The 27194-nt window shown below is 36.4% G+C and overlaps 1 protein-coding gene across 1 annotated transcript; it reads left to right on the forward strand.

Annotated features, from left to right (window-relative positions):
- The first annotated feature begins 220 nt into the window (after positions 1-220).
- LOC119415528 (Fanconi anemia group A protein) lies at positions 221-26725 on the forward strand. The gene is made up of 43 exons (XM_037682673.1): positions 221-281; positions 397-509; positions 1616-1715; positions 2608-2765; positions 3423-3518; positions 4640-4713; positions 5632-5741; positions 7310-7417; positions 7524-7587; positions 8213-8325; positions 8757-8833; positions 9266-9407; positions 9565-9698; positions 10162-10272; positions 11070-11165; positions 11282-11335; positions 12011-12099; positions 12332-12392; positions 12493-12542; positions 12744-12814; positions 14100-14198; positions 14347-14480; positions 14565-14635; positions 15200-15299; positions 15455-15642; positions 16110-16197; positions 16916-17113; positions 17647-17720; positions 19466-19594; positions 19826-19910; positions 20413-20588; positions 20774-20879; positions 20986-21045; positions 21152-21256; positions 21958-22073; positions 22949-23105; positions 23251-23313; positions 23404-23406; positions 24496-24586; positions 24684-24759; positions 26179-26329; positions 26402-26500; positions 26585-26725. The coding sequence occupies exons 1-43, from the start codon at positions 221-223 to the stop codon at positions 26681-26683; spliced, it is 4350 nt and encodes a 1449-aa protein (XP_037538601.1). The 3' UTR covers positions 26684-26725.
- The last annotated feature ends 469 nt before the right edge of the window (positions 26726-27194 follow it).

Raw genomic sequence — 27194 nt, forward strand, 5'->3', positions numbered from 1 at the left:
GATTTTCGTTTCTGCTCTCTCCTGATTGGTTGCAGCCCGGACCAATGAGAAAGGAAAGCGCGTGGAGCAAATATGGAGGACATGGTGAATCAAAACAATGTTGCTATCGCTTAAACTTTTATCTCATTTATCACAGTTAAGATAATTAAAGAATATTTATTTACTGATTTAAGCCGCGGACTTTCTTCTGAGACATTTTTCAGCGGCCAGTTAAAGTAAAATGTCTGTCAGTGCTTCGTGTGGGTCTTTAGCTCAGAAAAGGAGTCTGTCAAGCCTCCTCGGTGAGTTAACATTTAACAAAAATGTTTACATTTCCAACAATAGAGTTCTAGCATGTAACGCTACATTACCCAACAAATTTTGAAATGTATTATGAATATGTTGGTTTGGCTTCAGCTGGCCGTGTAGTAAAGAGGCCAAAGCAGGAAGATGGCCAGCGCCTGCAGGAAGCAGCGATCCAGCTGTTTGAGCAGCACCAGAACCTCAGCAGCCTGTTCAAAGAGTTGGGGGTAAGTGATGGTGGAGAAACTACCCCTGTACTGTCCTCCACGGCTAACAGTGAAATAGTTATCACAAGTTTAAACAGAAAGTTGTATTCTGCTAGACTACCAAACAAGTAACATCTACTGAATTTTAAAAACTTGTCTGATGACTAAAATGTTTTGTTTTTGGTTGACCATCATGAAGTAAAAAATTACAAGTTGTTGTCATGGTCCAATGGCTGGCTGGTTTTAACCAAATGTCAATTCTTGCATGAAGGAAATAGAAATCATTAGTATATTTAGTAAAATATTAGTATTATTATTATAGTATTATTAAAAAAAGTACATTATTATTAGTATAGTATTAGTATATATATTTTCAGGTCTCTTTTGTAAATGAGTCCTCGTGGCTCAATGGGACTAACCTGTTTAAATAAAGGTTGAATGAATATGATTGAGTCTGTTTTAGAGACGGTGAGTAAAGTGAAATATTTGGGTAGATTAGTAACTGACTAACCATTTGTTAAGTATATTGCCAAGGCAACGTGTGCATTAGGTATGCACAAATGATCTTTTACTTGTATTGATACTGAGTCTTTTTTTAATATTGTGTAAAAGCCGTGCATATCATGCAGGTCTGGTTACCTTAATTAGAGAAATTGTCTAAATTACAGCAGAAGTCACATGAGAATAGGTTAAATGAACTATGAATACAAATATTAGAAAACAGATGGTGGTGATTTGATCAAAGTACAAATTATCCCATGCTTTAGAGCCAGTTAGTTATGATACTTTAAAAAAAAAATAAAGGCACATTGAACTCTATTGAGGTAAATAAGTGAAGGTAAATGTCAGAAATGAATGATTCAGTATCAAAGATGTTTATGGAATTATCCTGAACATATTGTGCACTCATCTCATATAAACACTTTTAAGGCTTACTATGACACTTATTTCGTTACTTGAGTTTTTTTATTACATTTTTTACTCGTTGCTTTTTGGTCAGATGTGTGCTTGTTAAATATGTTGTATATTTCTTCATATTAATAAATGATTCTGATTTGATTATTATGCTTAACATTTTACTGATGTCTTACTGATGTTATGCTGCGAATGTTTTCCATTGTTTTTAGCAGAACCTGGATCAGTGCGACACATTTCGCCATCAGATTGGAGAACAGAAACAGGCAGCGTCCAAGGATGCCTCCTCTGTTGTAGCTGCATCACTACTGGGTGAGCATTTGATCCAAACCCTCAGAAATGTGCACATTGCATGTTAAAAATCTGTCTGAAAGATACCTGCTGTCGGACTCGTTGCAGGAACCAGTTACACCAAAAGATTTGCTCTAAAGTTGCACGTTGCAGGGATTTCAACAGGCCTTTGATGAACATCAGTTTTCTCCTGAACACCTAAATAACTTGCAATTATTAAAGAAAATCTAATTATGTCCTACCCAAAATTCTGCTGTTTAACTATTATATCACAAGTTATTTAATAAAGTTGTTTTTAGCCTTTAACTTGGTTCCATTTGAATCCATTTTATTTTTAATAAAATGCTGCTCTGATCACACCCCACTGTCTCATGAACTGACATTATCCAGTTGTTCAGCTGTTTATGACACAGTAAAATTTCTTTATGTCACTTAGCAGAAACATATCTGACTGAAAGTAAACTTGTTATCTGATTTTAATGTTCAAAAATGAAAGAGAAACAAGCAGAACCAGCAGCTAAATTAAGACAGTTTATGGAAGCTGATTATGCCATATTTCAGATGTCGTGACGCCGTAATTTATAGACTTCAGTCAACGATTTATTATAGTTAGGGAGGTTTGGTGAGTCAGTCAATAGGGATTTAAATAATCAGACATCACAGAGGAGCATAAGAAGGATTTTAAGATGAGCGTAACGTGTGTTTATCACATCAAACCAAATGTGGAGCATTGAGTTTTGATATTCTTGGAGTTTCTCTTGAGTTTAGTTGCAGAATTTATTCACGCAGCCGTTCTTTTTTTTTTCTTTTTACACCTGTTTATGCCACAAAGAAGGCTTTTAAATTTGGTTTGCTACATGAAAATAAATTTGCCTTTGATATAAATTGAATTTGTTGCATTTTCTGTGGACAGGATGTGAGCTGAAGCGGCAGGCCACTCAGCTGGGCGTCCCTGTCACAGTGCTGTCTGTGAAAATGATGCTGGCAAGACTAAATGAAATCACTGAGGAAGCTGATGAAAAACAGGAGGAGGAGGACTTGGGGAGAGAGATGCTCACATCCTCTCAGAGAGTGAGTACACTACATCAGGATGGGCTCTGGAAAAACTCAGTATGAAGGTTTAATGAAAACGTCACACAAACATGAAGAAAACAATTGTTCCACATGTGATAAGGCTTTTTTATTAGCTAAATTTCATTAAACAATTATTTTCTTTGGGGTTTTATTATTTTTTTTCTTGTAAATATCTCGCTTAAGAACACAAACGAAATTATATAAAAACATTTTTTTAGTTGTCCGTGTTTTTGTTTTATTATTTGTACTGACTTTAAAAATCCATCACATTAGTTTATTGACTGGAGCCGCTGCAGTATTTCTAATCTTGTTTAAAATGTAATATTTAAATCGTGTAGAGGCCACGTTCTAATTTATCACTTAGAGTTCAGTGGGTGGAGCAGAACCTTTTCAATTCGAGCTGCAGGACAAATTACATCAACAGTAAACTTATGGTAGACTTAACTCTTCCTGGTTAACCTCTGTGGGACCACAACAGTTCTGCGTGTTGAGAACAGCTGCTTCATTACATCTGGGTTGCAGATCTGATGGCAAATATAGACTTTTGTTGTTCCACTAACTTGACAGTTCAAATCCACAGATCACTGCAGGGTAAGGTTGAAGGAACAACATCAAATCTAAATTCGATAGAAGTGTTGTTCTGGTCTTTTGCAGGCCCAGCTGTGTGTCCTGTTGGAGTCCAGCAGAGAGCTGCTGTCTCAGGGACTCCTCTGCCCCAAACTTCTGTGGCAGGAGTTCAGGAGAGATCAGGTGTGTGTACAGGAACGATCATATACTGTATTTTTGTGTCCATTCCATAAAAAAAATTATTAGATTGATAAATAAAAAATATATAATGATATTAGTGCCACTACTTCACAATAAAAGTCAGCTGAGGCAGTTCAAGACAGTATTGCCTCTTTGGCACCTCCTTCTGGAGCTTTTCTGAGGTTGTCCTGCTGGGAGGAAACCCAGTGACAAATTCCGAACTCACTAGAAGAATTACTGGTATGTCTTCTCTCCGACTTGGGATTGCCCCCCAGGACTTGGAGAGAGAGGGAGGGATGTGTAGAAAATAATAAAAAAAAAAAAAAGGTTTAAAACACAATCTGAAACAAAAAGTCTAATTTATTGTGGGTGGGGGACAAATTAAAGATAGCAATGAGTGAATTAGAGCATGTTTTTTAAAAAAAAGTATTTAACATTTCCCCACCTGTAGAGTTTTTTGAGATTATAATTCAGTGATGTTACGAAAACCTACTTGATTTTTGGTTCTGGACACGATGCCGAAATGAATATAAGTTTCAAATATTTTGATAACTTGAGGAATTCACAGATTTAGCAAAAATGTTGGTATTTAAATTTTTTTTTTCATTCATGTGGCGCTCACATATTTATTAAATTAAAGATTTTCTTCCGTAGTAGTACAATAAGCTTAATCCCCATTCTGTAAACTCGAGGCCCTTTTTGTTTTATCAGAATTGTTATATGTTTCAAAATAAAAGTCTGAAATATTTTTACTCCTCTCTGCTCTTTTCTCTGAAAATAGAGTTGGTCTAAATACAGCATGTCTTTAAAATGACAAAAAGTATGAAGTTAAAGCCTGTAAAGGTTTTCAATCATTGTGGTGTTTTTTTTTTATCCTTCTTTTTGTTTTGCTCAGACTTTCAAAATATTCCAATTACTTTTTTATTTATAAATAAATATCTTTATGTTTTGCAGCTAAATAAATGCACATTTGCAATAAAAGAAAATGATAAATCAATAAAAAATGCTGTTCATACATCAGACACTAAGATGTTGTGTCTGTATTGTGATCAAAACAAACAAACAAAACAACAACCTTGCTAAATATAAAAAGAAATGTGATTATTATTTTTTTTTTTTTTCAGAAACATCCCAAATTGGAGGTGGTGTACTATCTTCATTTTTACAACATCCTCACTCTGAAGTACATTGTAGAAAGGTAAGTTTCTATTTTTAACTGTGAAATTTGTCATTTTATTATCTGTTGTGACGTCTTTGTAAAACTTCATTACCTTCATTAATTTCAGAATTCACCAAATCTGTAATAGTTTGAATCAATAATGGGCTTTTCATGAATTTTAAATAAATAAAATCAAATTTTATTCATCTAATGTCCAGATGGAAAGTTTTGATTCCAAATATATGTTTTCAAAAGTGCTTTTTGGGGTTTATGACAATATTCTATAAAAAAAGGTTGAATGAATGAAAAAACTATGCAGCTGATTTATCTTTTCTAAAAAGTACTACTGTGGTTAATCTTTATTTTTTTTTACTTCTCTTTTAGCATGATTATAATCATCACTGCATTTTTCTTTGTTTCTCATGAGACATTTTCACACAAACCTTATAGAAAATGTGTAAAATAACTCGTTATTTTTCCCTTCATACTTTTCAGAGAAGTATGAAAATATATTCTCTTGCCTGGATTTACAGAAAACAATCATGAATACATAAAAAAATAAAAATCTAATAGAAAGTGTTTTTTATGTTTAGAGCAGGTCAAAATTGATGGATGAGGTTCAGGACTTACTGATATTCTTAACTAGATGTATTTATTGAGTTTATATGAATGCCACATGCAGATTGATATTATAAGTAAAATTCAACATGCAGCACTCGCACTGTGCACACTCCAAAGAATTGCCAGCTTTATTCAAACGTGGTCTCTCTCTCTTTCTCAGTAGTTCAGTTTGATGATGAACTTCTCTGCCTCAGAGAGAAACCCAGCTCTTTATACACCTGGAGTTCCTGTATTTCACACTGAAGAACAGTGTGTCACTGTTCAAACACGTAAAATCTGAAGAAAACTTTAAGAATGAAAACTCGACGCAGTTCTTCTCTCTTTGTTGCTTCTCAGTGATGAAGGTGTGCGATCCTGGTTGGTGCCGCAGCTGAAGCGTCTGTGTGGGAGGATGCCTCCAGAGGGAGAAGAGGAGACCAAACTTGTTCAACAGAAAGTGATGTCAAGTAAGGACGTATTTCTTATAACACATAACTTTAAGACAGTTCTTCTCTCTGCTAATGAACCTATTAAAATACTTAAAGTAGCATTTTTATATATTTTACGTATTTTATTTCATTTTGTGCGTTCTGTTTCTGATCGTACACTAGGGATGTCCCGATCAAGATTTGTTTGTCTCAGATACCGATTTGAGTCATTTAAAATAAAAGATCGGCCAAAACAATCTCTTCATTCAATGTTTGCAGTATATTAAAATCAATCCTATCACGTGTTTGATACCTCAGTATCTCATCATTGCATTAAAGAGAACTCGTGTTCATTTTGTATTTCTTGTTGGTGCTGGCTGTCATTTTTATAATCCTCAGGAAGCCCTGTGCCATTACGTTGTGTTGGGAGGTCACGAGTGTGGCTCGTTCAACTCCTAAAGGCAATGAAAACACATTTGTTCCACCACAGAAAGGATTTGTTCATCCAAAGATAAATTCAGTCACCTGTTCTTCAGTTCAATTTGCTTTTTGGATTAAAATAATGTTAATGAAACGACAGTTTTGCAGCAAACGGGTGGAGAGATGACAAAGGACGTTGTCGTTCTGACGTCGCTAAGTGATGAGCTAGCCACCAAATGGCCATAAAGCATCTGCAATGCAGCACAGCTGATGTTAAACCATGGGCAAAGATCGGGAGTGGAATGAGGCAGCTACTCTGATACCAACTTTAAAAAAAGAAGCCTTGAACGGTGCTTTGATATGATTCTTGAGGCCGAGGCGAGCGGGACTGGGAAGCTCAGTCCTCACCTCCTTCTACAGGTGTGCAGTGGAGAGCATCCTGTGCTCCAGCATCAACGTGTGGCATGGAGGCTGCTCAGCTGCAGAAAGAAAAGCTTTGCAGAGAGTGGTGAAGGCAGCACAGAAGTCTGTTGGAGTCAGCCTCCCCACCATCACAGACATCTTCACCTGCAGATGCAGGAAGAGGGCCACCTGCATCATGAAGGATCCCACTCACCCAGCACACACTTTTTGCCCCGCTCCTCTCAGGCAGGAGGTTAAGGAGCATTAAGTGTAGAACCACTAGACTGAGGAACAGCTTCTACCCTGAGGCTGTTAGACTCATAAATCCCTAACCAAGAAAATCACTTCAAGGAAAAAAAATGTCTGTAATGCCACTTTAATTGGTGATATGTGACTTATCCATGCTGCTGATCTCATGCTGCTGATCTCATGCTGCTGTATTCATTCATACCCATCTGCTCACACAGACTCATGTTCGGGCTGCTGTTGTTTATGCCATATTGTTTTACATTATTAGTGTTTAGCGTATATCTTAGATCTTTTAGCGTACCGTTTGGCGTTCGTTTGGCGTATATCTTAGATCCTTATATACTGTTCCTTTACACTTTATATTTTTGCTGTTTTTGGTTGTAACTGGGACCCTGAGTACATAATTTCATTCCACCTCATGTACTACATGTGATGAGAATGACAATAAAATTGGCTTGAACTTGAATACTTGGGATCAGACTGGAACGTGCTTATCATAGAAACATTGAGCTTGAACACCTGCTCTTGTGTTTCAGCTGTGATTGGCGTCTTGGTAGAAACGGGGTGCGAGCAGAGAGATGTAGCAGCTGCAGACAGGAAGGTCTCCGTGCTGTGCTGCTCAATGTTGGACGACATGCTCATCTGTGAGTCTACACTCACCAAGTCTGTGTGTGTTTGATTTAAACTGCTGCACTCTAGATATTGTTTCCTGTACTATTAAAATGTGATTTTTCCTTCTTTATTTTTCAGGGCTTCTGGAGGCTGCAGACAAATGTCTTACAGTGCAGTCTTGTGAAGGAGGAGCTCAGCTATGGTTCAGCTTTTGCCTTTTTTAATGATTACACAATTTGTTTGTAAATTAAGAGAATTATTTAAAGGTTCAAAATAGTATGTGTCTTTTGTGATCCTTTTTGGAAGGGATTTTTGTCACTTCAAAGGTAAAACACTGACAGCATTCTTTGCTGGACTGGTAGACGTATAAGAAGGGACGGTAATAAAACAGTCTGTTACATATCTGATAGTACATTTTTTATGAACACTTGGACTGAGCAACATGAGATATTTTAGTAAATTATGACCTACACACACACACACACTGCAGCTTCTTCGTCATGAAAAGGCTCAAACGGTGCACCTGGCACTGATGATCAAACCTCATTTGCTTTAATCAGTTTGCATGCTTTACACTTTGAGTCACAGCCATGCGTGCAACATTAAGCTGTTAATTTAAACAGGAACGCCGTCTTTGACACATTTCAGTCTGTCGTCTGAATCCAGAGGCTGACTGGAAAATGTATCTTTAGATGATATAAGATTCTGTGCCCTGTTGCATGAAAACCTTGTTGTTTCTGCTCCCTCTGTTATATTCCTGATTATGAATTTTGACCATTCCTTTCATGCTAAAACATCTTTTTCTTTATTCTCTTGGTTTGTTACAGGATTCATACATTTGATTCGTCGATTTATGGAGTTTCAGTGTCATCCGACGCCCTTCAGCAGTTTTTCACTCACTCCCTCACACAGACTCTCACCTACAACCCTCAACTAACAGGTTAAAAAAATGTCTTGTAGTTTTTTTGTTGATACTCTCAGTCGTTTTCATCTTAAAAACCTTAGCTTTTATTTAAAAGTTGTCAATGTTTAGACACTACAGACTCTTTAAGTTTTTTTGTGTAGTAAACACCCAGAATTTGAACTTCTAGTTGCGATTTTTTTTTTTTTAATATCTAACATAACCACAGTTGATATAAAAATATTTGAACATGTTTTGTTATTACTTTTCAAATGATTAAGGGTTATGGAAAGATATAGTGAAGCTGAGGTCATTAATTTCTGATACAGTTAAACAAATCTATCCATATCATTGTCTTTATCAACTTTATGGCTCGCAGACTTATGGGACCATTACAACAATTTATTTTCAATTTAATCTGGTTTCATAACCTTTAACGTGGGAGAATAAATCATATTTTTTGTCCTCAGTGTCAGATGCCATCGCCTTACAGAATGAATGGACCTTTTCAAGAGCCAGCCGTTTGTTGACCTCATTGTTCCGGAAGGTAAATTTGATTTTTGTTTCATCTTTGTAACTGGGTTTGGGCCTTCAAACATCAATAAAGTTGCCCAGTATCTCTACAAACACACATATAGATTAAATTGCTCAGATTTAAATACCCACCTCTCCTTTAGAATTCACATCAAAATGTGGATTTTGAACAAATTCATAACTCAAAGCTGTTAATGAAAATCCATGGCTGCTACTTCATCCTTTTGTTATGAAAGATACTCGACAGCATTTAAGCTGCTTTCTGCATCAGCTCTTTTTAATACTTTTTTAATAGCTGTAAAAATGTGGTTCATTTGTAGCTTGTTTTTATTGATTATGTTTATTTGGAGAGTGGGGCTGAAATAAATATTTCAGTTGTTGTCTTGTGCCTGATTGGATACATGAAAAGTAACGGGTCTTTACTGCGCTCGTGTTCCTGGAAAAGCTGGCTGTGGTCTTCAGCGTGGAGCAGCTGCTGCGTCACTTGCAACAGGTTTTAGAAACCCACGAAGTCAACTGGAAGCATGTCCTCTGCTTCGTCTCCACTCTGCTGGTTTATAACCAGTCTGCCCAGTCCAGCCTCAGGGGTAAGCGCACCATAACATTTAGCTTTTATTGCTACACGTGTGACTAAATGAAAACTGCTTAACGTGGGGGTTTTGTGCTGAGCTTTAAAGGATTTTCATAAAAGAAAATGTGGAAATCGTCAGTCACAAGTCCACTTTGTGTGTTTGTTCCTCTCAGAGATGTTGTCCAGATTGTTGAGTTCTGCGTTTGAAGGTTATGACCTCGAGAACATGATCACCGCCTTCCTGTTAGCTCGACAGGGAGCGCTGGAGGGTCCCCGCATCTTCCCCTCCTACAGCGACTGGTTCAAGGTCTCACACCAGCTTTTAATAATAGATTTAGACCTCCCACCCCTTTTTGAACATATATACGGTGTGCTTTAAAGCCTTATATTAGCTATTTGTTTACACTTTTTGTAAGTATTTTTATATACGCTTCAGGAACTGCAGACGTAAACCTTGCGGTTCAGCTAGCTGAGTGAGAATCTCTGATACGATCTGTGTCAGAAGTGAATGAAGCACTGTTTAAGACTTTTGTTCAAATAGTGGTTGCTTTTAAGTTTTTGTGGTCCTGTAAAAATATTAGCAACATAGAAAACATTTTGGGATTGGAAAATCAAAACATGAACATGAAACATGAGCTTAAATGTGCAAAAATGTACATTTAGCACACTGTTCATGGTTGAAGTGCTAAGAGAAGCTTTTATTTTTCAAGTTTAGGTTTGTTTTATGTTTGCAAAGTTTTTATAAACATGTTTTTTTTGTGTACTTTTAGATGTCTTTTGGTGGTGGCAGTAGCTATCAGGCGAACAGCAAGAAATCTCTGGTGTTCCTGCTGAAGTTTCTCTCTGACCTGGTTCCTTTTGATCCTCCTCAGTACCTCAAGGTGAGATCCAGTTTAAATACTGGTTTTAAATAATTAATAATATTAGCTGGATAAAATGTGCATGCAATACTTAATTAGCTGCTTTAAAGTTTGTGGTTTGATTCAGCTGTTTCTATTTGTGATTTTCTATTAATTTTAATAGATGAGAGAAATTAGTTTAAAAAGTCTGTTTCTCCTATTATTTAAAAGTGCTCAATGATTCTGCAGCTTGTTTAATGCATTTATAAATCTAATTCAATCATAAAAAAACCCTGTTAAGTTACTGGACTTCTATATTCTATTATTTATAATTCTTTTTATTTTACTTTATTTATTTTTACCAAATAACAGAGAATTTACACCAGTTCAAAATTTTAAAACCTTTTATTTGTCATTAAATGAAGTTGCATGTCAACCTAGTTGTTATTTTTGAACATCGCTTATTAGTTTTATTACCATTGTGCTCAGTAAAACTTTATTTATTATCTCTATTTTTACACGGGCAATAAAAATAAACTCTGTTGCTTTGTATATATGACTTTTAGCCAATGCCTATTTAGCAGTTTTTGTTCCTGGTTTATTGGCTTTTAAATATGTAAACAAGTCTTTTTCAATGCAGATATTTTTAATGAATACCAATGTGAAGTTGTTAAATTTATGTTGTGTTCCTTCCTTTAACTATATTTGCAAATTCAGCTGATGTGTTCTCTAAAGGATGTTCTTTTCAGTTGAGTAGAAGATGTAATAGCACTCTTCACGCTCTGAGGAATGTCCCAGTTTTGATATCCGGCATCAGACTCTTAATTTTCATGTTTTAGGTTCATATTCTGCACCCTCCGTATGTTCCTGCAAAGCACCGCGGCCTGCTCATGGAGTACGTCTCTCTGGCTAAAACCAGACTGGCTGACCTCAAGGTAAAAGACAAATTAAATATCCAAAATGACTGAATGCCATTTACTAATACTCTTTGTTGTTTTATTTACCTTATATGTTGAAATTGGTAATACAACAACGTGTGTGTGTGTTACAGGAGTCGGTGGAGGAGATGGGTTTATATGAGGATGTTTCTGGTGCTTCGGTGGAGGTAACAGCCACACTCAGTGGTCAGATTGGTATTTTAAATTTTAACTGATGGTTCTTGATGGATTTTGTCAGTTTTCTGACAACAACAACAAAAACTTTTCTGGGGCAGCTGTGGCTGAGTGGTTGGAGCAGCCATCCTCCACTGGGAGAGTTGAGGGTTCCATTCCACCAGCAGTCACATGCTGAAGTGTCTCTGTGTAAGACACTGAGCCTCTCATTGCCTCCGATGTGTGTCCTGTCGGTGTATGAATGTGATAAAGCACTGATTAGTCTTTGTAGAGGTATAGTAGAGTGCTGTATGAATGGATAAATGAGGGCACAGATTAAGCTGTAAAGAGCTTTGAGTATCTTGATTAGAAAGACGCTATATAAGTACAGTCTATTTACCATTTTCTCTCAGATGGTTTTAGGCACAGCAATGGTTAAACATCCTCCTGTATTTCAAATTTGAAATGAATGTTATGGTAATATTTGAGGATGGTAACATTTGGACCAATTTTGTACTTGTTTTTTTCAGAACTATAGGAAACAAAAGATAACCAGAGAAAAAAAAATCAACATATTGTTTGCATAAATTGGACAGTTCTTCATTTTCTGATCAGATGTCTTTATTTTAATTTGTTCAGATGGGAAATGTCACAGCTGGGTAACATTGTAATGTCTGTGTTGACTGCAGCCTCGGTGCCAGGCTGCACAGGATGTGGAGAAGGCCGTGTCTCTGTTCGACAGCACCGGCAGGATCTCTGCCACAGTCATGGAGGCCAGGTAACGCATCGGGCTTTCAACTCGCCGCAGCACATTCATGGCACACAGAAGCCTATCGAGCATGCATTATCTACAAAGAACACACAAAACACCTACAGAAATACAGTATAACTCTATATTGGCAGAACAAGAAGACATAAAATGACCTTGAATAGAAGTACATCACATTTATTAATTTCCTTCAAATGTGGGTTTAAAATTGCATCAAACTCTCACGTTGCTGTTTTCACAGTATTTTCAGGAGGCCGTACTTTTTGACACGATTTCTTCCCGCTCTGTTAAAGCCAAGACTGGTGAGCAGCTTGAGTCCTTGTTTTGCTAGTTTCCAGATCTGAAGTATTGTTTTTTGTTCATATCACACAAATAATCATTTCTCTTCGTGTCTGTTTGCAGCTTCCAGTGAAGCCTGATGCTCTGATGAGCTTTATAGATGCTCTGAAAAAGTGAGTTATGATCAGAAACGTAGACGTAGTTCAATAAATGTACGTTTCTATTATTGTGAATTTCACAAATTAGGCTTTTATTACTATATTCAAGTTGAAATTGAAATAGAAGTTGAATTATATGATTAGTAACCAGTACTTATCTGTAATTATTTTGCGTATTTTCAGTATGTCTTCATTTATTTTATTTTTTGTATGCAGAGCAGACAAGATCCCTCCCGCACAATATTCATCGTATGTGGAGTCCTGCCAGAAAGAAAGGCATCAAAACAGTGGGTATTCTTTAACACAGATTGTTTTCAATCAATACAACAAACTTTATTTTTAAAGCACATTTCATACATTGGACTGTAAGGCTAAGTGCCCTATGATTAAAATGAATTACATATAATTCTAATATCAAACTACAACTATAAGCTTCATAGCTAACAGAGAAAATTGAAAAAGCAATCTAAAATAAAAATACACACCGTCATGCATGGGACCAAAACATCTCTTTCGTGACCCAAGCATACAAAAACCCTAACACCCTTCAGGTGTGAGGTGAGCAAAAATCATCTGCATGTGGCTGTAGCTGCATAAACGGAGCATCTCATTTAGTTTAAAGTTTGGAACTCTGTGTTGAGAAAGCTCCTCAGATGGGAAAAATCTTCAACTGAAAAACAGAAGTCCTGTTGCTTTGTTGTTGTTTTTTTTAATTTGGGAGGATTTGCCACGTCCTAGGAGACGGAGAAACTACACTAAGATAGCAAATAAAATGAAAGTTATACTTTGTAAAATGTGTGAGTAATGAATTTAACTAAAACCCAAACTGAACAAGTTAAGCCCAGATTTTTTATTTTCAAAACATCAACAGTCTCAGACGTCCTCAGGAGAACGGTATAATAGGAAAATTAAACCTCGTGGATTTTAGTTATAGCTTATGGTAAAATCTGAAGACCTGATGGAACGCAAGTTAAAAGCAAGTCTGATAAATATGTAGGACTTGACTGTAAAGTATCTTACAAACCAACAAAAGAACCTTATAAATGCACACGTAACCAATGCAAACACTAAAATACTGTAGGTGTGAAGCATTTTGTGTTGAAATCTTTAATTAAATCTAATTTACTCTTAACTTGTGCAACTACAAAGTGTCATATTGGCCTTTTAGTCATTTTATAGAGTTAAACAAAGTGTATAAACTTTCTGTAAATGTAGGTTTCATGGCAGTGCAGCGTGAAGCACAAGAAAAATGCCTTTTACAGTCCATTTAAAGTTTACATTTGTCATATTGTGCAAACTTAAGACAAAGTTTAGAAGCAGTGTGAAACGATAAATTTAAAGGTTGATTAAAATTTTTTTTGTTACTTTTGAATGAGAAGTTAATCACTTTTTTTTTTTTTTAAAGTTAAGAAAAGAAGAAACTAATATTTCAGAGCTTATTTGCCTTCAAATCTTCAAATGGTGTTTTCCAGTGCTCTCACAGTCCAATTCATGTTTTTGTATATATTTGTGCTCCTGCACCTATAGCTCATGCAACAGTAGAAAACCAAATGATTACGGTGATGTTTTCAGAGAGCACAGCGTGTCTGAACACCAGCGATGATGTTCTGGACGTCCTGAAGGTTCAGCTGCAGGAGTTCACAGAGCTGCTCATTGGTGGAAGTGATGGAGGTGGGCAGAAATCATATATATATATATATTTGATATATTTATTCTGAGCGGTTGGGACAAATAATTCACAGTTTTAAGCAAATATAAAAGCTGTTAATGATGTGTTGATAGTGTTTCTGTGCGTGTCATGTTGGTCATGTACACTCAGAGATGTCAGCCCAACTGTCCAGGATCTCACACACTCTGAGCGTTGTCTTCACTGGTAGTCCTTATGAGCCGACTGGACAAAAAGTCGTCACACTTTACACAGAGTCTCCCGTGCTGCCCGAGCTTCATGTAAAAGTATGTTTTTATGTATTTATTTGAAAATCATGGGTTGCGCTGCATTCAAAGCTCATCTGTATTTCATTATTCTGTCGTTTTCAGGTCGTCAGTATGATTCTGCAAAACTTCTGTCAATGCCAGTTAAACGCTTCCCGTGCAAATCCTCCTAACAAGTGCGTGGGGTGTCTTTGCTTCAGTGAAAGTCACACAAATAAGCAACAAATGATCATTTTAATTATTGATTAGCGTCACGCTGAAGAAAAATCACAGTGATAAGATGTTTATCACTAATGCATGTTTATTTTTAGCAGTTATTTTCATTGTCACATAATTTAGCTTATATATATATATATATATATATTTTTTTTTTTTTATAGTACATTCATTTTTACATCAATTTAACACAACAACCCTAAACATCAAAATGGTAATGCCACGATTGCCATGTATGGCAAAAAAATTATAACGCTTACTTTTTTTTACCTCTACCCAATCAGAAAAATAATCCGTTTCCAGAACATTGTTATGATGTAGTTTGTTTTACATAACCAGAATATTCAGTTGGTTATTGAATTTTGTGTGTGTATATTAAGTATAAAAATCAGAGCGGCTAAATTCACAGACTTTTAAAGTTTTGTGTCTTAAAAGTCACCCAAATAATGATTTTATAATCAAAATTTCACTTGTTTTACTTACAATTAAGGAATTGTTGCTGATCTGTTTGTTTTCCTTTTCAGACAAAGTTTCTGGGCCTCCAGTTTAGTCAGTGTTCTGCTTGTTAACACACAACTCTTCTCAAGCCTGCTGCATAGACTTTGGGACCTATTTCATAAACAGGTACATAAATCTTCAAACTCACCTGTGGGTCTACCTCTCCTTTTATGAGAACCACCCCCCCAGAGCATTTTAATTATATACAACGGTTAAAAGAATTCCACCTGATTTGTTCTACTCAGAGTAACAAACTTTTCACAAACCTCTTGTGTTCAAAGGGGCCGTCACTGACGGCTGCACATGTGCTGGGTTTGGCAGTGTTTGTGGTCCACCTTCACGCCTCCTCGTCACACAGCACTTTGGTTCAGCTGGCGCCGCCTGTTCATCCTCAACCAGTACCTTTTGCAGAAGCTCTCGGCCCTGCACTGTTGTGTAACACACGCACTAACATGCTGTTTTCTGTCAGGTAAGGTTATCCAAAGTTTGAGCTGGATGCTTTTTTTTTCTTCTTCTTCTGTTAAACACAGTAGAAATATTTAAAATAACAGCTTGTAGAAAACTGCAGAGAAAAAAGCAGAACGGAGCAAGTTAAAGACATAACGTGCAGATATTAAAAGCAGTTGGAATTATATTTTGTGCTACAGTATTCAGTGTAACAATGACAAATAAATTACTGTCAGTTATACCTGTTATTAGGGTTGTTGTGCTCTTTGTACATAATAGAACAATGAGGTGTTATATAAAGCGTTTGTATATCTGGAAGTTTGTCTAAAAACACTTTAAGCAGTAGATTTTCAGGAGTGTGTTTTTTATTGATGCTTTTTCAACAGTATACTGCATACCTTAAAGTGCACAAATGTCCTTGCTATTATATGGTCAGGTGTCAGTTCTCAAGTGGAAAATCTGCTTTTCATGTGTTTTGTTGCTGTCCAGGATTTGCTTGGCAGCTGTGTGTTATGGGATTTGTAAAGGAGACCCTTTATCTCAGCAGCAATACGTCCCCAGCAGTCTTTATAAAAAGGTATCTGTTTCTTTTACTGTCAAACCAACTTAAAGTTGTGATTTTCTTTTCATTTTGTTTGCCATTATCCTGTTGTTATGGTTGTTTTTCTCTACATGAGTGAATACCTTCAGGTTGATTGTGTTCGGCTCTGAGCAGGGAAATATGTTTTTTTTTTTTTTTTTTAAGATAAAATGTTTGGTATTACTGTTTTTGTTTTTCTGTATTTTTTTATAGCATTTTTAGGATAACCTATCATTATTATCAATTAATTCTACTGTATATTACAGATCTGCATGATGACATACCGTAATTGGTTATTACTCTTATAAAAAAATAAAATGTCATAATTTCATGTTGTTTTTGGATGTTTGTAATAGACTGATTGTGTTCATTAATGTTGACTCTGTGAAGTTCCACTCCTTAACAAATCCCAACTGAGTTAAAAAAAAAAAGGGTTTAATAAAAATTTAAAAAACATAGAACAAAAATGAATATGACTAATCAAACCCCAATTGTTCTTGAAGAATTGTTCTTACTGCTGTTTTGACCTAACTGAGCGAGATCTTCTGGTTTTTATTGGCCAAGCACATTTTTCCATTCATTTCTAGACATTCCCTTTAAACATCAGTCACTATTCTTCTTTTTGTTAATTCACTGTAAGTGCATAAAAAAGTTGCCATGATTTATTTGTAGGTTACCTAAAACCTAGCATTTTTTTCTTTGCTGTCTTTTGTAGCTCCTTTATCTCGTTCCAAGACTGTTGCCTGAAGCCAGAAGAACTTCGGCTAATTCTTGTGCAGAAGAAAACGAGGAGGAGAGCTCAGTCAACCTATGGAGCAGCATCACGGACAGTAATAACACTTGGAGGAAGACTGCCCTGCGTCTGTGGAGCCACACTGCCTTTCAGCAGCTACAGCAACAGTCTCAGTATCGGGTTAGGCAACCTGATTTCTTATTGATTATTGTGAAATTAATGATTTTTGTATTCACTGGCATGCAGTCGACAAACTTGTATGCTGACTTTGCCTACAGCTGGATCACTTTTCCGCTGAACACACACAAACGCGCATATATTTTTACATCAAACAAAGTAAACGTGACGCAGAAGAAGAGGAACATGGATTCTTCCAAGTTGTTTTTCTAAATACCTATTTGAAAGTTGTACTGGTTAAACATTTTCACAGTTTAATATCATAAGTCTGCTTTAACAGACCGTACTGGCAGTTCTGCTCATTTAAGAAAAACAGCAGGTTTTAATGTACAATATTGTTTGGTTTTGTAATGAATGGCTGTTAAAACTTGAATAAACCTATTTTTACTTAGGCTCCTGCATAATTTGATCAATTACCAAAAAAAATATTTATTGGTTGTTTTTTTGTAATGTTTTAATGTTACATTTTTATTTTTATTTTAATGATTAAAAGTATTGACAATTTAAATAATCATTAACTACTGTTGTTTGTTAAGCTGTGTTTCTTAGAATGGCTGAAAAATGAGCTCAGAGTACAAAGAAGTGAAGACGTCCTGTCTGACACACAACGGTGAGGACAAACATACAACAGATATGGTGTGTGGGGGAGGATGAAAACTGCTTTATAAATGATAAAAAGACAAAATGCATATATTCTTGTCTTCTCATAGTTTTGTCAAAATACATTATGTTGATTTTGGCATTACATTTATTTTTTCCAACCAGATCTTCAGACACAAATTGTGTTTTAAATGCACACATTTGTATTCTCATATGGCATGCAAACAAATCTTATTTACTAACGCAAACGCCTTTATAAGATTCTTGTTGTTGAAAGAATCTCACAATGGGAGAAAATAATTTTTAGGGAGTCTGAACAGAAATGTTCAAGCAGTTCTCTTTTTTACTTAGTCATTGTTTTCTTAAAACATGATTCAAGTTATTGACCAGAAAAAGGTTTATTGTATTGTGTGAACGCTTATGAAGCATTCACACTATTGTGATCCATTTTTCTTCCATATGTTTTTTTTTTTTTGGCACAATTCTCGTTCCATGGTTTTTGTGCTATTACAACAAATTATAAATCAAAACATTCAATTCTTTCAGGGCAATCCTGCGATGGCTTTTGGTATTAGTGCAACTTTAGCTTTTTGAAATATTTGGCCTTTACTACCATTCTTTTCTCATAGAAAATGAATTGAGCTCATTTTATATCCTTCATATTTTCAGATCTGTTTACAACCTTTTACTGCTCCTTTCACTTTTTGTTCCGGTTCAGCTTCTTTCAGCTTCCTTGTGCAAATTTAAACATTTTTTCAGCTAATTACAGCTAGATTTTCAGATGTTTAGTTCTCCTTTCAGCATTTTTCTGCTAACTAAAACATTGTTGTGCTTCGTCTAACTTCTTTCTGCTAAGTTCAGAATGTTACGCTCCTTTCAGCTGATTTCTGCAAGTTTCAGCTTTTTCTGCTATTTCAGATACTGCTGTTATTATGCTAATTTAAGCTTTTTCAACTAATTCCACATTTTTTGCACTCATTTCAACTTTTTTCAGCCTAATGCAGCAAAAATGTGCTTTCTTCACTTCCTTCTGGTAATTTAAGCTTCTTTCTGCCTTTTTTTTTTTTAGCTTATTTTCAGCTGTGGTTTTTTTTGTTGCCAAGTTAAGCTTTTTTCAGATAATTTCCACTTTTTATTGCTCATTTCCGCTTCTGTCAGCAAACGTGTTCTTTCTGCTTTCTTCTGCTAATTCGAGCTTGTTCCACCTTTTCTAAATTTAGCTTTTTCAGCTAATTACACTTTTTTTTTAGCTCATTTAAGCTCCTTCCACTTCTTTTTGATAGTTTAAACTCCTTTCTGCATTTTCAGCTGCTTTTCAGCTATTTTCAGATTTTTTAGTTAATTTCCAATTTTTTTGTGCTTATTTTGTGTTCTTTCTGCTTTCTTTTGCTAACTTAGGCTTGTTCTTCCATTTCAGCATGTTTTTTTTTAGCTAATTTCAGTTGTTTTTCCAACAAGTTCTTCAGCAATAAGCATTCACACTGCATTTTTTGTTTGCCATCCTTGCGTCCTTCTCCCACCCGTCCCACCCGCTGGCCTAAATTTTCAGCAAAACCTCTTCTAAGGAGACAAATGTTAAACCGAGTATTACAGCGGTTTGCTTTTAGATTGTTCATCATTGGTCAATGGTTCTTCATAAAACACAAATGTGAGGAATGTTTTTTTATTTTTTTATTTTATTTAACAAATTAGTATCTGCACCCAAAAAAAAACACAAAAAAAAACCTTTCCTAAAATATTTTTTCTCTTTTTTAGTCAAGAGTATCAGCAGTGGGCCTGTTTGGAGCTTTACTTCACTCGTCCTGAGGAGGAAGGAGGCTGTGAAGGAGACATGAAGAAACTCTGCTCTTCTCTGCTCAGTGCCATCATGGACCAGCAGTTAAGGTGCCATCAGAACACATTAAAGAGTAAAATTATGAATCTGGGGGCTCAAAAGGGTTTATTCAAATGTTAAGTCTGTTATACCTTCCAGTAGGCTTTCCAAAAGAGAACGATATGGAGCAAAAAATATGAAAGTTCACAAAAAGCACACATTCGTAGTCATAAAAAAACTACTCATTCAGTGCTAATTGAATTTGTCAGGAAAGCATGAATCTTTTGTGTTTATGTCAACAGTGACCCGAGCTCAGAAAATCCAAGTTCTCAGGCTCATGTATCAGGAACAGGAACCTGTTTGCCAGATGTTCTGTCCAGACTACAGGTGTGTACATCTTTTCTCTGTTCTGCTTGTACTGTGTACAGCCAAAACATTTCAGATCACTCAGAGGGACTACAGAGTGTACTGTGACATGCTGGACTGTAGGAAAACAGTCAGGTTTTGATCTGTTGGATGAGGAGGAAGGACCTTTATTAACACAGTCGGAGTCGTTAGAGTGGTGATTCTGTTAAAAAGGGTCACTTTAAATCATCACTTGGTTCAATTATATGTTTTTGGATATCCTAATACACGTTTTATCAAAATACTTGAGAGATTTCCTGCTAATGTCATGGTGCTTAATACACCTTACACGGCCTAAAGACACCTTCAGTGTCTGCAGATTCTAGGGTTTGTTGAGTCTGAGCTGTTTTTGGTGTCACACAAAGAATCAACTGCTCATTAAGCAGTTTGGTGAATATGTTTATATATTAATGTACCAAAACAAAGGCACTTATTATGTATCGTCATGAAACCCCTTTGACTTTATGTGTGTGTGTTGGTGTAGGAGCTTGTATATGAAATGGAAATAACCAACCTCTCGGGCACCTGTGGACACAGATCTGATCTGTGTGACTTCCTGTTTGAGGCGGTGTCTCAGAGATGCTCCCCCGCCGTGACTTCGGCTTCTCTCAGCGTCAGCATCGAGCTCGCCCTGCAGCAGACTGTACACGCATGGAGCAGGTATGAGACACACACACACACACACACACACACACACACACACAAATATTCATGCAGGTCAGCTCCGCAAAGAGGTGTGAGAAACTGTTGGTAAAATGGACAATGGAAGGAACAATCCTTTTCTACTGAGATTTATCTAACTACAGTGAGTGTAAAATCCTCTAAAAGTCTTATTTTGTGTACAGAGTGCTGCTGGCTCTCCCCGCTGTGCTGTTCATTAGAACAAAGACTGAAGGAGGAAGTACGACTTTGGTCTGCGACAAATTGATAGATCATGTCAATCAGCATCAGGTAAGCTGGTGTATAAAGTTTCTCTCAACGCAGATCAGTAGTTTAAGAGAAATTAACTTTATCTTAATATTGTTTTTGTTCTTCCTCTCCTTCTATTCATCATCAGAGGAAAGTGTGTTTTCCAGCCGGCGTGCTGCCCTGCCACCTAACAGGGCACTTTCTGAAAGTGAGAGTCCATCACTTAAACAAAAAGATTACAAATAGTTCTTCCTGGAGCACATGGAGCTCTGGGCATGATGGGTGTAAATCTGTTGGCTTTATTTGCTGTCTAGGGTTTGTTATGTGCCAGTGTTCAGTGTGGACGTCCAGCAGAAGAATTCAACAAAGCCTGGTCTCAGATGAGCACCCGATGTCCCCTGCTGGTGGTCTCCACAGTGGTACAGTCTGTTTTCATTGCAACTTTTTTTTTGCAATTTTATTTTTCACATTAGTGAACTCTCTATAAAGTTATACAGAAAAATAACAATTTTAACAAGTTTTTATTAACATAACATGCCAATTTGTATTGAATTCTCTCAGAAATAACCTGCAATTTACAGTCAAATCAAGCCTCTGGATCAGATGATGGTTCTAATAAAATATAAAAAAATGTATGATTACAGTAAATGTTTTTTTTCTTCATTTCTGGTAATAAAACAATGTTTTAAAAATTACAACATATGTAAGACTTCTAGAAACAATTTTACATAAAACCTATCTTATATTTTCTCTTTAAGATTTTTTAGGTTGTTTTTTTATTTCTAGATCAGAGCGCTGCTACAATCTAATTGAAAATACATTTTTCCAAAGATTATTATATTTTAATGATTGAGATTTGCATGGAAATATACAGCAGAATGGAAAAATAATGTGTATTATATGTTGACAAACATTAAAGTTAATTTTAAAAGCACTAAATTTGATACAAAATGCTTCCTTATAAGTGGTTAGTAACTTAATAGTAAATATAGATGCAGTTGCTAATTCAGAAAATGAGCCCAATGAGCAATAACCATTAAAAGATGACATTTTAGCGAGTGATGAAGATCTGATGAAGGTAGTGTTAAACTCACCAAACATAACGCGTGTTTGTGTTCAGCGCTGGTGGCAGCAGCTGTCGTCTGCTCTCTTTTCATTGTGGAGTCGTCTGCGTGGTGGAGAGTCTCCTCCAGGTCAGCTGCAGCTCCTCACAGACTGTCGACTGTGGGCCTGCAGGTAAAAAAACACCTGACATTATCGTGACCTAAATCGATTTAAGTGATGTTAGCAAGAAACCAATTACAGTATAACACTTAAAAGTATTCAAATGCAGCCTGAGGAGGGTTGAGAGAGTAGTTTGATGGCAATGTATTAAAATGCATTATCATACAGTAATTATCGATGGTTTGAATAATTTTTCTGAGAACATAAAAAACAAAAACATGTATATCCTGATACATGCTCAGTAATCCAGGTAGAAAAATCTAACAAAGTTAAGTCAGGTCCTCTGGACAGATTCAAACAATTGAATAACATTTTTAAAACAATCATTTTTGAATCCGTCCAGAGGACCTTTGTTAGATGTATAGAAGTTGTTTTCTGAAGGGTTTGTTCCTGTTCTTACATGTAACTAATCACACACGGTCAAAACTGTTTGACTCGGGAGGAAGTATTTCTTTTTAAAGTGCAGTACTCTGCTGGTAAACATTGGGTCCATGTGATTTTGACCCCTTATTAAACAGCGAAGTGGCTCCACAATAACAGAGGTCGACCGCTAAAAAAAAAAAAAACGAAAATTCTACGAAATGACAGAGACCAGCTTGAGAACTCCCAGATCCCAAACCAAACATTTGCATGAGGAGCCAGAAAGGGTTTGCACTGACATCTTACTGGACCCCAAAAATCTGATCTTAGTGCCAGATACCACAAGAGACTCCCAAAGGTTTTATGTCCACACCCTGATGTATCTATCAGCTGTGTTGGCAGCTGGACCCAATGATCAGTGTGTTTGTGGAAATTAAGTTATTTTTATTACAAATTTCTAGATTTGGAGTCAAATACTTGACTGCATTGTGTTGAAAGCTTATGTAACAAAGTTTTCTGGTCTGCAGTCTGGAGGAAGGTCAAGTGATCCAGACGCCCTCAGCTGCAGCTCTCCTGTTGGCTGCCAGCCTTCATCGGTCCTGGCAAGGCTCTAAAGGAAACAATTTGAGCTTCAGTGCTGCTCTGAATTCACTACGACCAGACAGAGATGCAAAGCACAAGCAGGTTAATGTGCACAACAAGTGAATACACAAAGTATTTCATCAGCATTGTAAAAATAAAAATTCAATTCTTTGTTTTAACTAAACTTTCCCTCAATGTTTCTGCTGTAAAGTATTTATATGCATTTGCCTTTTTATTCTTCCTGCAGGTGCTTGTTTTTCTGCTCTTCCTGTGCATGAAGGACTACCTGTCAGCCCTCATGTATCCTCAGGTAACCAGGCTCCAGAAAAAAACAAAAAAAACATGGATCTATTTTTCTGTATAAAACGTGTCATTTTTATTTAGAGACAACTCAGTCCAGGAGGTAACAAAAGTTTAAACTTTGTTATTGTGTTTTTTTTTTTTTCTTGATTGAAAGTAGCAGCAAGGCTGAGATGTAGAATATATAAGAATCTACTCTCATTTATGTCCATGAAAACAGAATCTAGACTCAAGCTCTAAAGAGAGTCTGTTGTTTTAATATTTAAAGCTACGCTGAACAGATTTTGCTTGATATTTACTGTATAGAAGAGGAGTGTCAATTTTACTTTTAGGCAAATAAATCAATAAGCAGGTTCCCCCTGTATCAAACTCACCAAAAACATCAAACTATTAATTACTATAATTTCTTTGACAAAAAAAACAGATGCATGAACGCTTTATTGCACTACATAGTGACAAATTTGGGTAGTTTTTGAGGACTAGTTTACTTCACAGGTATAACCAAATATATACAAACCACGAACGGCATCCTACCCATCATGATTTTGTACCGAACCATCACACTTCTCTAACCATTTTACATAATGATTTAAAAAAATTTATAAAATCATAAAAAAACGTACAGATTACTAAAGACTAAGACTATAATTGTTGAAACTGTAAAATTAATTTAAAAACACTCAACCATCAGCTATTTTTGCAGTGCAAATGACATTTTCAAGCTTCATTTCTTTGTTCTTAAAGTTTGTGTTCAGGTTTTTACTACAGCTTCAGTGCTTTTAAATGAGTATACCAATATATATATATATATATATATTTGAAAAAGGGGCAGATATAATAAGATTTTTTCTTCTTTCTGCTGCCTTTCATTTTAAATCTCTTGTATTTTTTTTATATAGTTATGAAACTGTTTTGTATTTTTAAAATGAATAAACTTTATACCATACCATATATTTTCTTTATTTTTGTGGTTGCCTGATTAAAACCTTCAAGGAGAAACAGTAGAAAAAAGGTGAACGTGCTGAAGCAGTGGGAACCTGACAGCTGTGGTGTTTGTAGAACAGTTAGGAAGGGTGTGCTCCGGAGCACTCCAGCCATGATTGGTAGCAGAGTGGATGATCTTGTTTGATGATAATCACACATAACTACGTTGCATTGTGTCAAATATTCCTCTTATTGTTTTGTTCTGTAGAAGGGTCGAGAAAAAGCTGAATATTTCTGCACAGAGCTCCTGAACGTGTTGGTGAACTCTGCTGATTGGCTGCTCATCTTCAAATCAAACGGTACAGTTCACGCTTAGCTGGTTTAAAATTGTTTGTATAAATCTGTTTTCATTTAAGCTGCAGTTTTCAACTTGTGCTTCTTTTCCACCAACTCTAGACCAAAGTCTTTATCAGTCAGCAACCCTGCTGACATCAGATGAGTGCTCACGACTGATGCCCTGGGCTTTCTGCAGGTGAGGTTTTCCAGAAGTAGCTTATTTTTTTTTGTAATGTATTTTCTTTAAGTAAATTAAAACAGTGTAAGTGTGTTGATGTTGCTTGGTGGTCAATGCCACAGTCTCAATCCTGAGGCTGCAGGTTCAAGTCTGGGTTGCACCAGGAAGGGCATCCAAAGTAAAGCATTCACAAATGCTCGAGTCTCATTTGACACAAGCGCATCAGTTTTACAGAACAGATTCAACCACCAAAGATCAGCCACCACACCTAGTCAGTTCTTTGTAGCCCTGAAAACTACTTCATTTTCTGTAACGAAGTTTTGTGAGATCGTCTGGTTTCAAAAGCTTTAAATCTGAAAGTTACTGAAGCCACATTTCTAAAGGGGAAACTGTTGAGACTTTATTTCTGTATATTTTGCAGTCTTTTAAAATTAACTTTAGTTCTCCAGGATTTAAAAATATGCTCGTCTCTCAATTTAAGCCCGGTTTTTGTACTTGACACTAACTTATGAAAGGTTTTAAGCATAAAATTGTCCAAAAATAAAACAATAATAATAATACAGCTAAGCAAACTGTAAGATCTTGTTTTGTGACCGACTGCTACTAAAGTGCCTAAAAAGTCAAATGGATTTTTTTTTCTTTGTCTTTTCAAGACAACACCAGTTCATCTCAAGTTCAGAAACCTTTTATTGCATTTTATGTGTCTAAATATAGAGGGGGAAAAAACAACATTTTTTTCCTTCAAAATTTAACAAGATAACCACCTCAAAACAATTGTTTGTTTGCTCGACATAGTAAAGGTGTGTCTCAGTTGAACTTGTACTTAATAAATGCACTTCAGTGGTCAAATCAGCTGCATTTCGCTGCGCTGCCCAGGTGAAATGCAGCTGATTTGCAGCGGGGGTGTTTTGCAAAAAAAATAAAAGCATGCCCATTTTAAGCTACAGTCTAAGTCAGGTTCACGGCTTCACGTTGACTCAGACATTACTTTGGGTCGTGAGCTTGCACCGGCCGCTTGTGGTCGTCCAGTGTGATGCTCTCATGACCAGATGACCTATGACAAGTCGTGCCAGACGTTTTCTGGAGAGGTCATGACTACTGCTGCGACCATCTTTGTCCTTTCACCGCTGTCTCCTCTTCCTTCTTCTATATTTGGTGTCAGAATCTAATATTGAGAGCACTGGCATGGGCGCTCAGTTTACTTTTACAGTTGGACTGAAATCTGTCAGATCTTTGTGACATACTCCATTCATAGTCCTGCATCTTTTAAATTTTGCATCACAAAGCATAACGTGTTTCGATCAGGGTTTCAGAATCTGCAGCTTGCACATGGAGGCCTGTACAGGTCGTTTGACAGCTGAATATCATGTGACCCAGGCAGAGTACTTTCTTTGTGCTGCTGAGCTTTGTAAATTTTAAAATCTATTTTGTTTTCAGCTTGCTGCCGGAGCAAAGAGCTGAGCTGCTTCAGAGGGCAGTCTGTTGTCCTGGGTTCCTCCATACTACCATCAGCTGCTACATCGCTGTGCTGCAGCTGTTCCTGGACGGAGACACGCCTACACCGACCGCAGGGCTCTCTAAAAAACAGGTGTGTGCTGCCGTTTCTGTTCGAATGAAACAATAAAAACAACTTTAACTTTGAGGGTGTCTCTGTTGTTAGCTGGAGCCCTCCCAGATCCTAAACCACACCAAGCAGTTTATTTTAAACTTGATCTCTAAATCGTCCCCAACTGACCTGTCCTCTGGCCAGCTTAGACAGGTAACCGTCCCACATCAGCACCTGCATGACCCATCACCCTGTTTCCACATCTGACTTACCTTTATCACTTCTTTATCCTTCCAGCTGGAGTTGCAATGTGTCGACCTGGACCCGGAGTTGGCTGCAGTTCTCTCAGTGCACCTGGACCCTCACAGTCTCAGTCCTGAGATGGACTTCCTCTGACTGATGCTAACAAACTGAAACATCCGTTCTAATGTCTTGAATCTAACAGAAATATGATTAGAAACGTGTCTCCAACAGACATGTTTTTTTCTTTTGGAAAATGAAAATTATACATTTTATTTAAATGTACGTTTTTACAGAATACACACTTTTTACACGTGTACATGAAAGCGCTTTCATTGCTACAATACAGAGAAATAACTTAATAAAACATGATTACATAAAACTTTACTGCATCATCTTGAAGATCCTGTAGCACATGTAGAAGTGCTTTAACGTGCATGTGAGGCAACAAGATTTTATTTATTTAAACTTTATATACACTAAAGTACAATGTCCCTGACAGCTCAGCAAACATTCAAACAAAGTGTTTAAAACATTACAGAACAGTGAAATGCTTTGTGAGTTTTTTATTTTATCTGGCCAGCGGTTCAAACCTTTAAAATAAATTTTAATAAGGAAACGATGTATCAAATGTTTTGTCTAAATTTGGAATCACACATTTTTATTT

This window comes from Nematolebias whitei, chromosome 10, assembly GCF_014905685.2.
Source record: "Nematolebias whitei isolate Nwh7 chromosome 10, NemWhi1, whole genome shotgun sequence".
NCBI lineage: Eukaryota > Metazoa > Chordata > Actinopteri > Cyprinodontiformes > Rivulidae > Nematolebias > Nematolebias whitei.

Bases quoted from the DNA above. Each gene is read 5' to 3' on its own strand.
- LOC119415528 (XM_037682673.1), top strand. From the start codon at position 221: ATGTCTGTCAGTGCTTCGTGTGGGTCTTTAGCTCAGAAAAGGAGTCTG. The intron at 11,166-11,281 runs GTAAAAGACAAA...TGTGTGTTACAG, and splicing joins CCAGACTGGCTGACCTCAAG to GAGTCGGTGGAGGAGATGGG. The intron at 12,815-14,099 runs GTGGGTATTCTT...TGATGTTTTCAG, and splicing joins GAAAGAAAGGCATCAAAACA to AGAGCACAGCGTGTCTGAAC.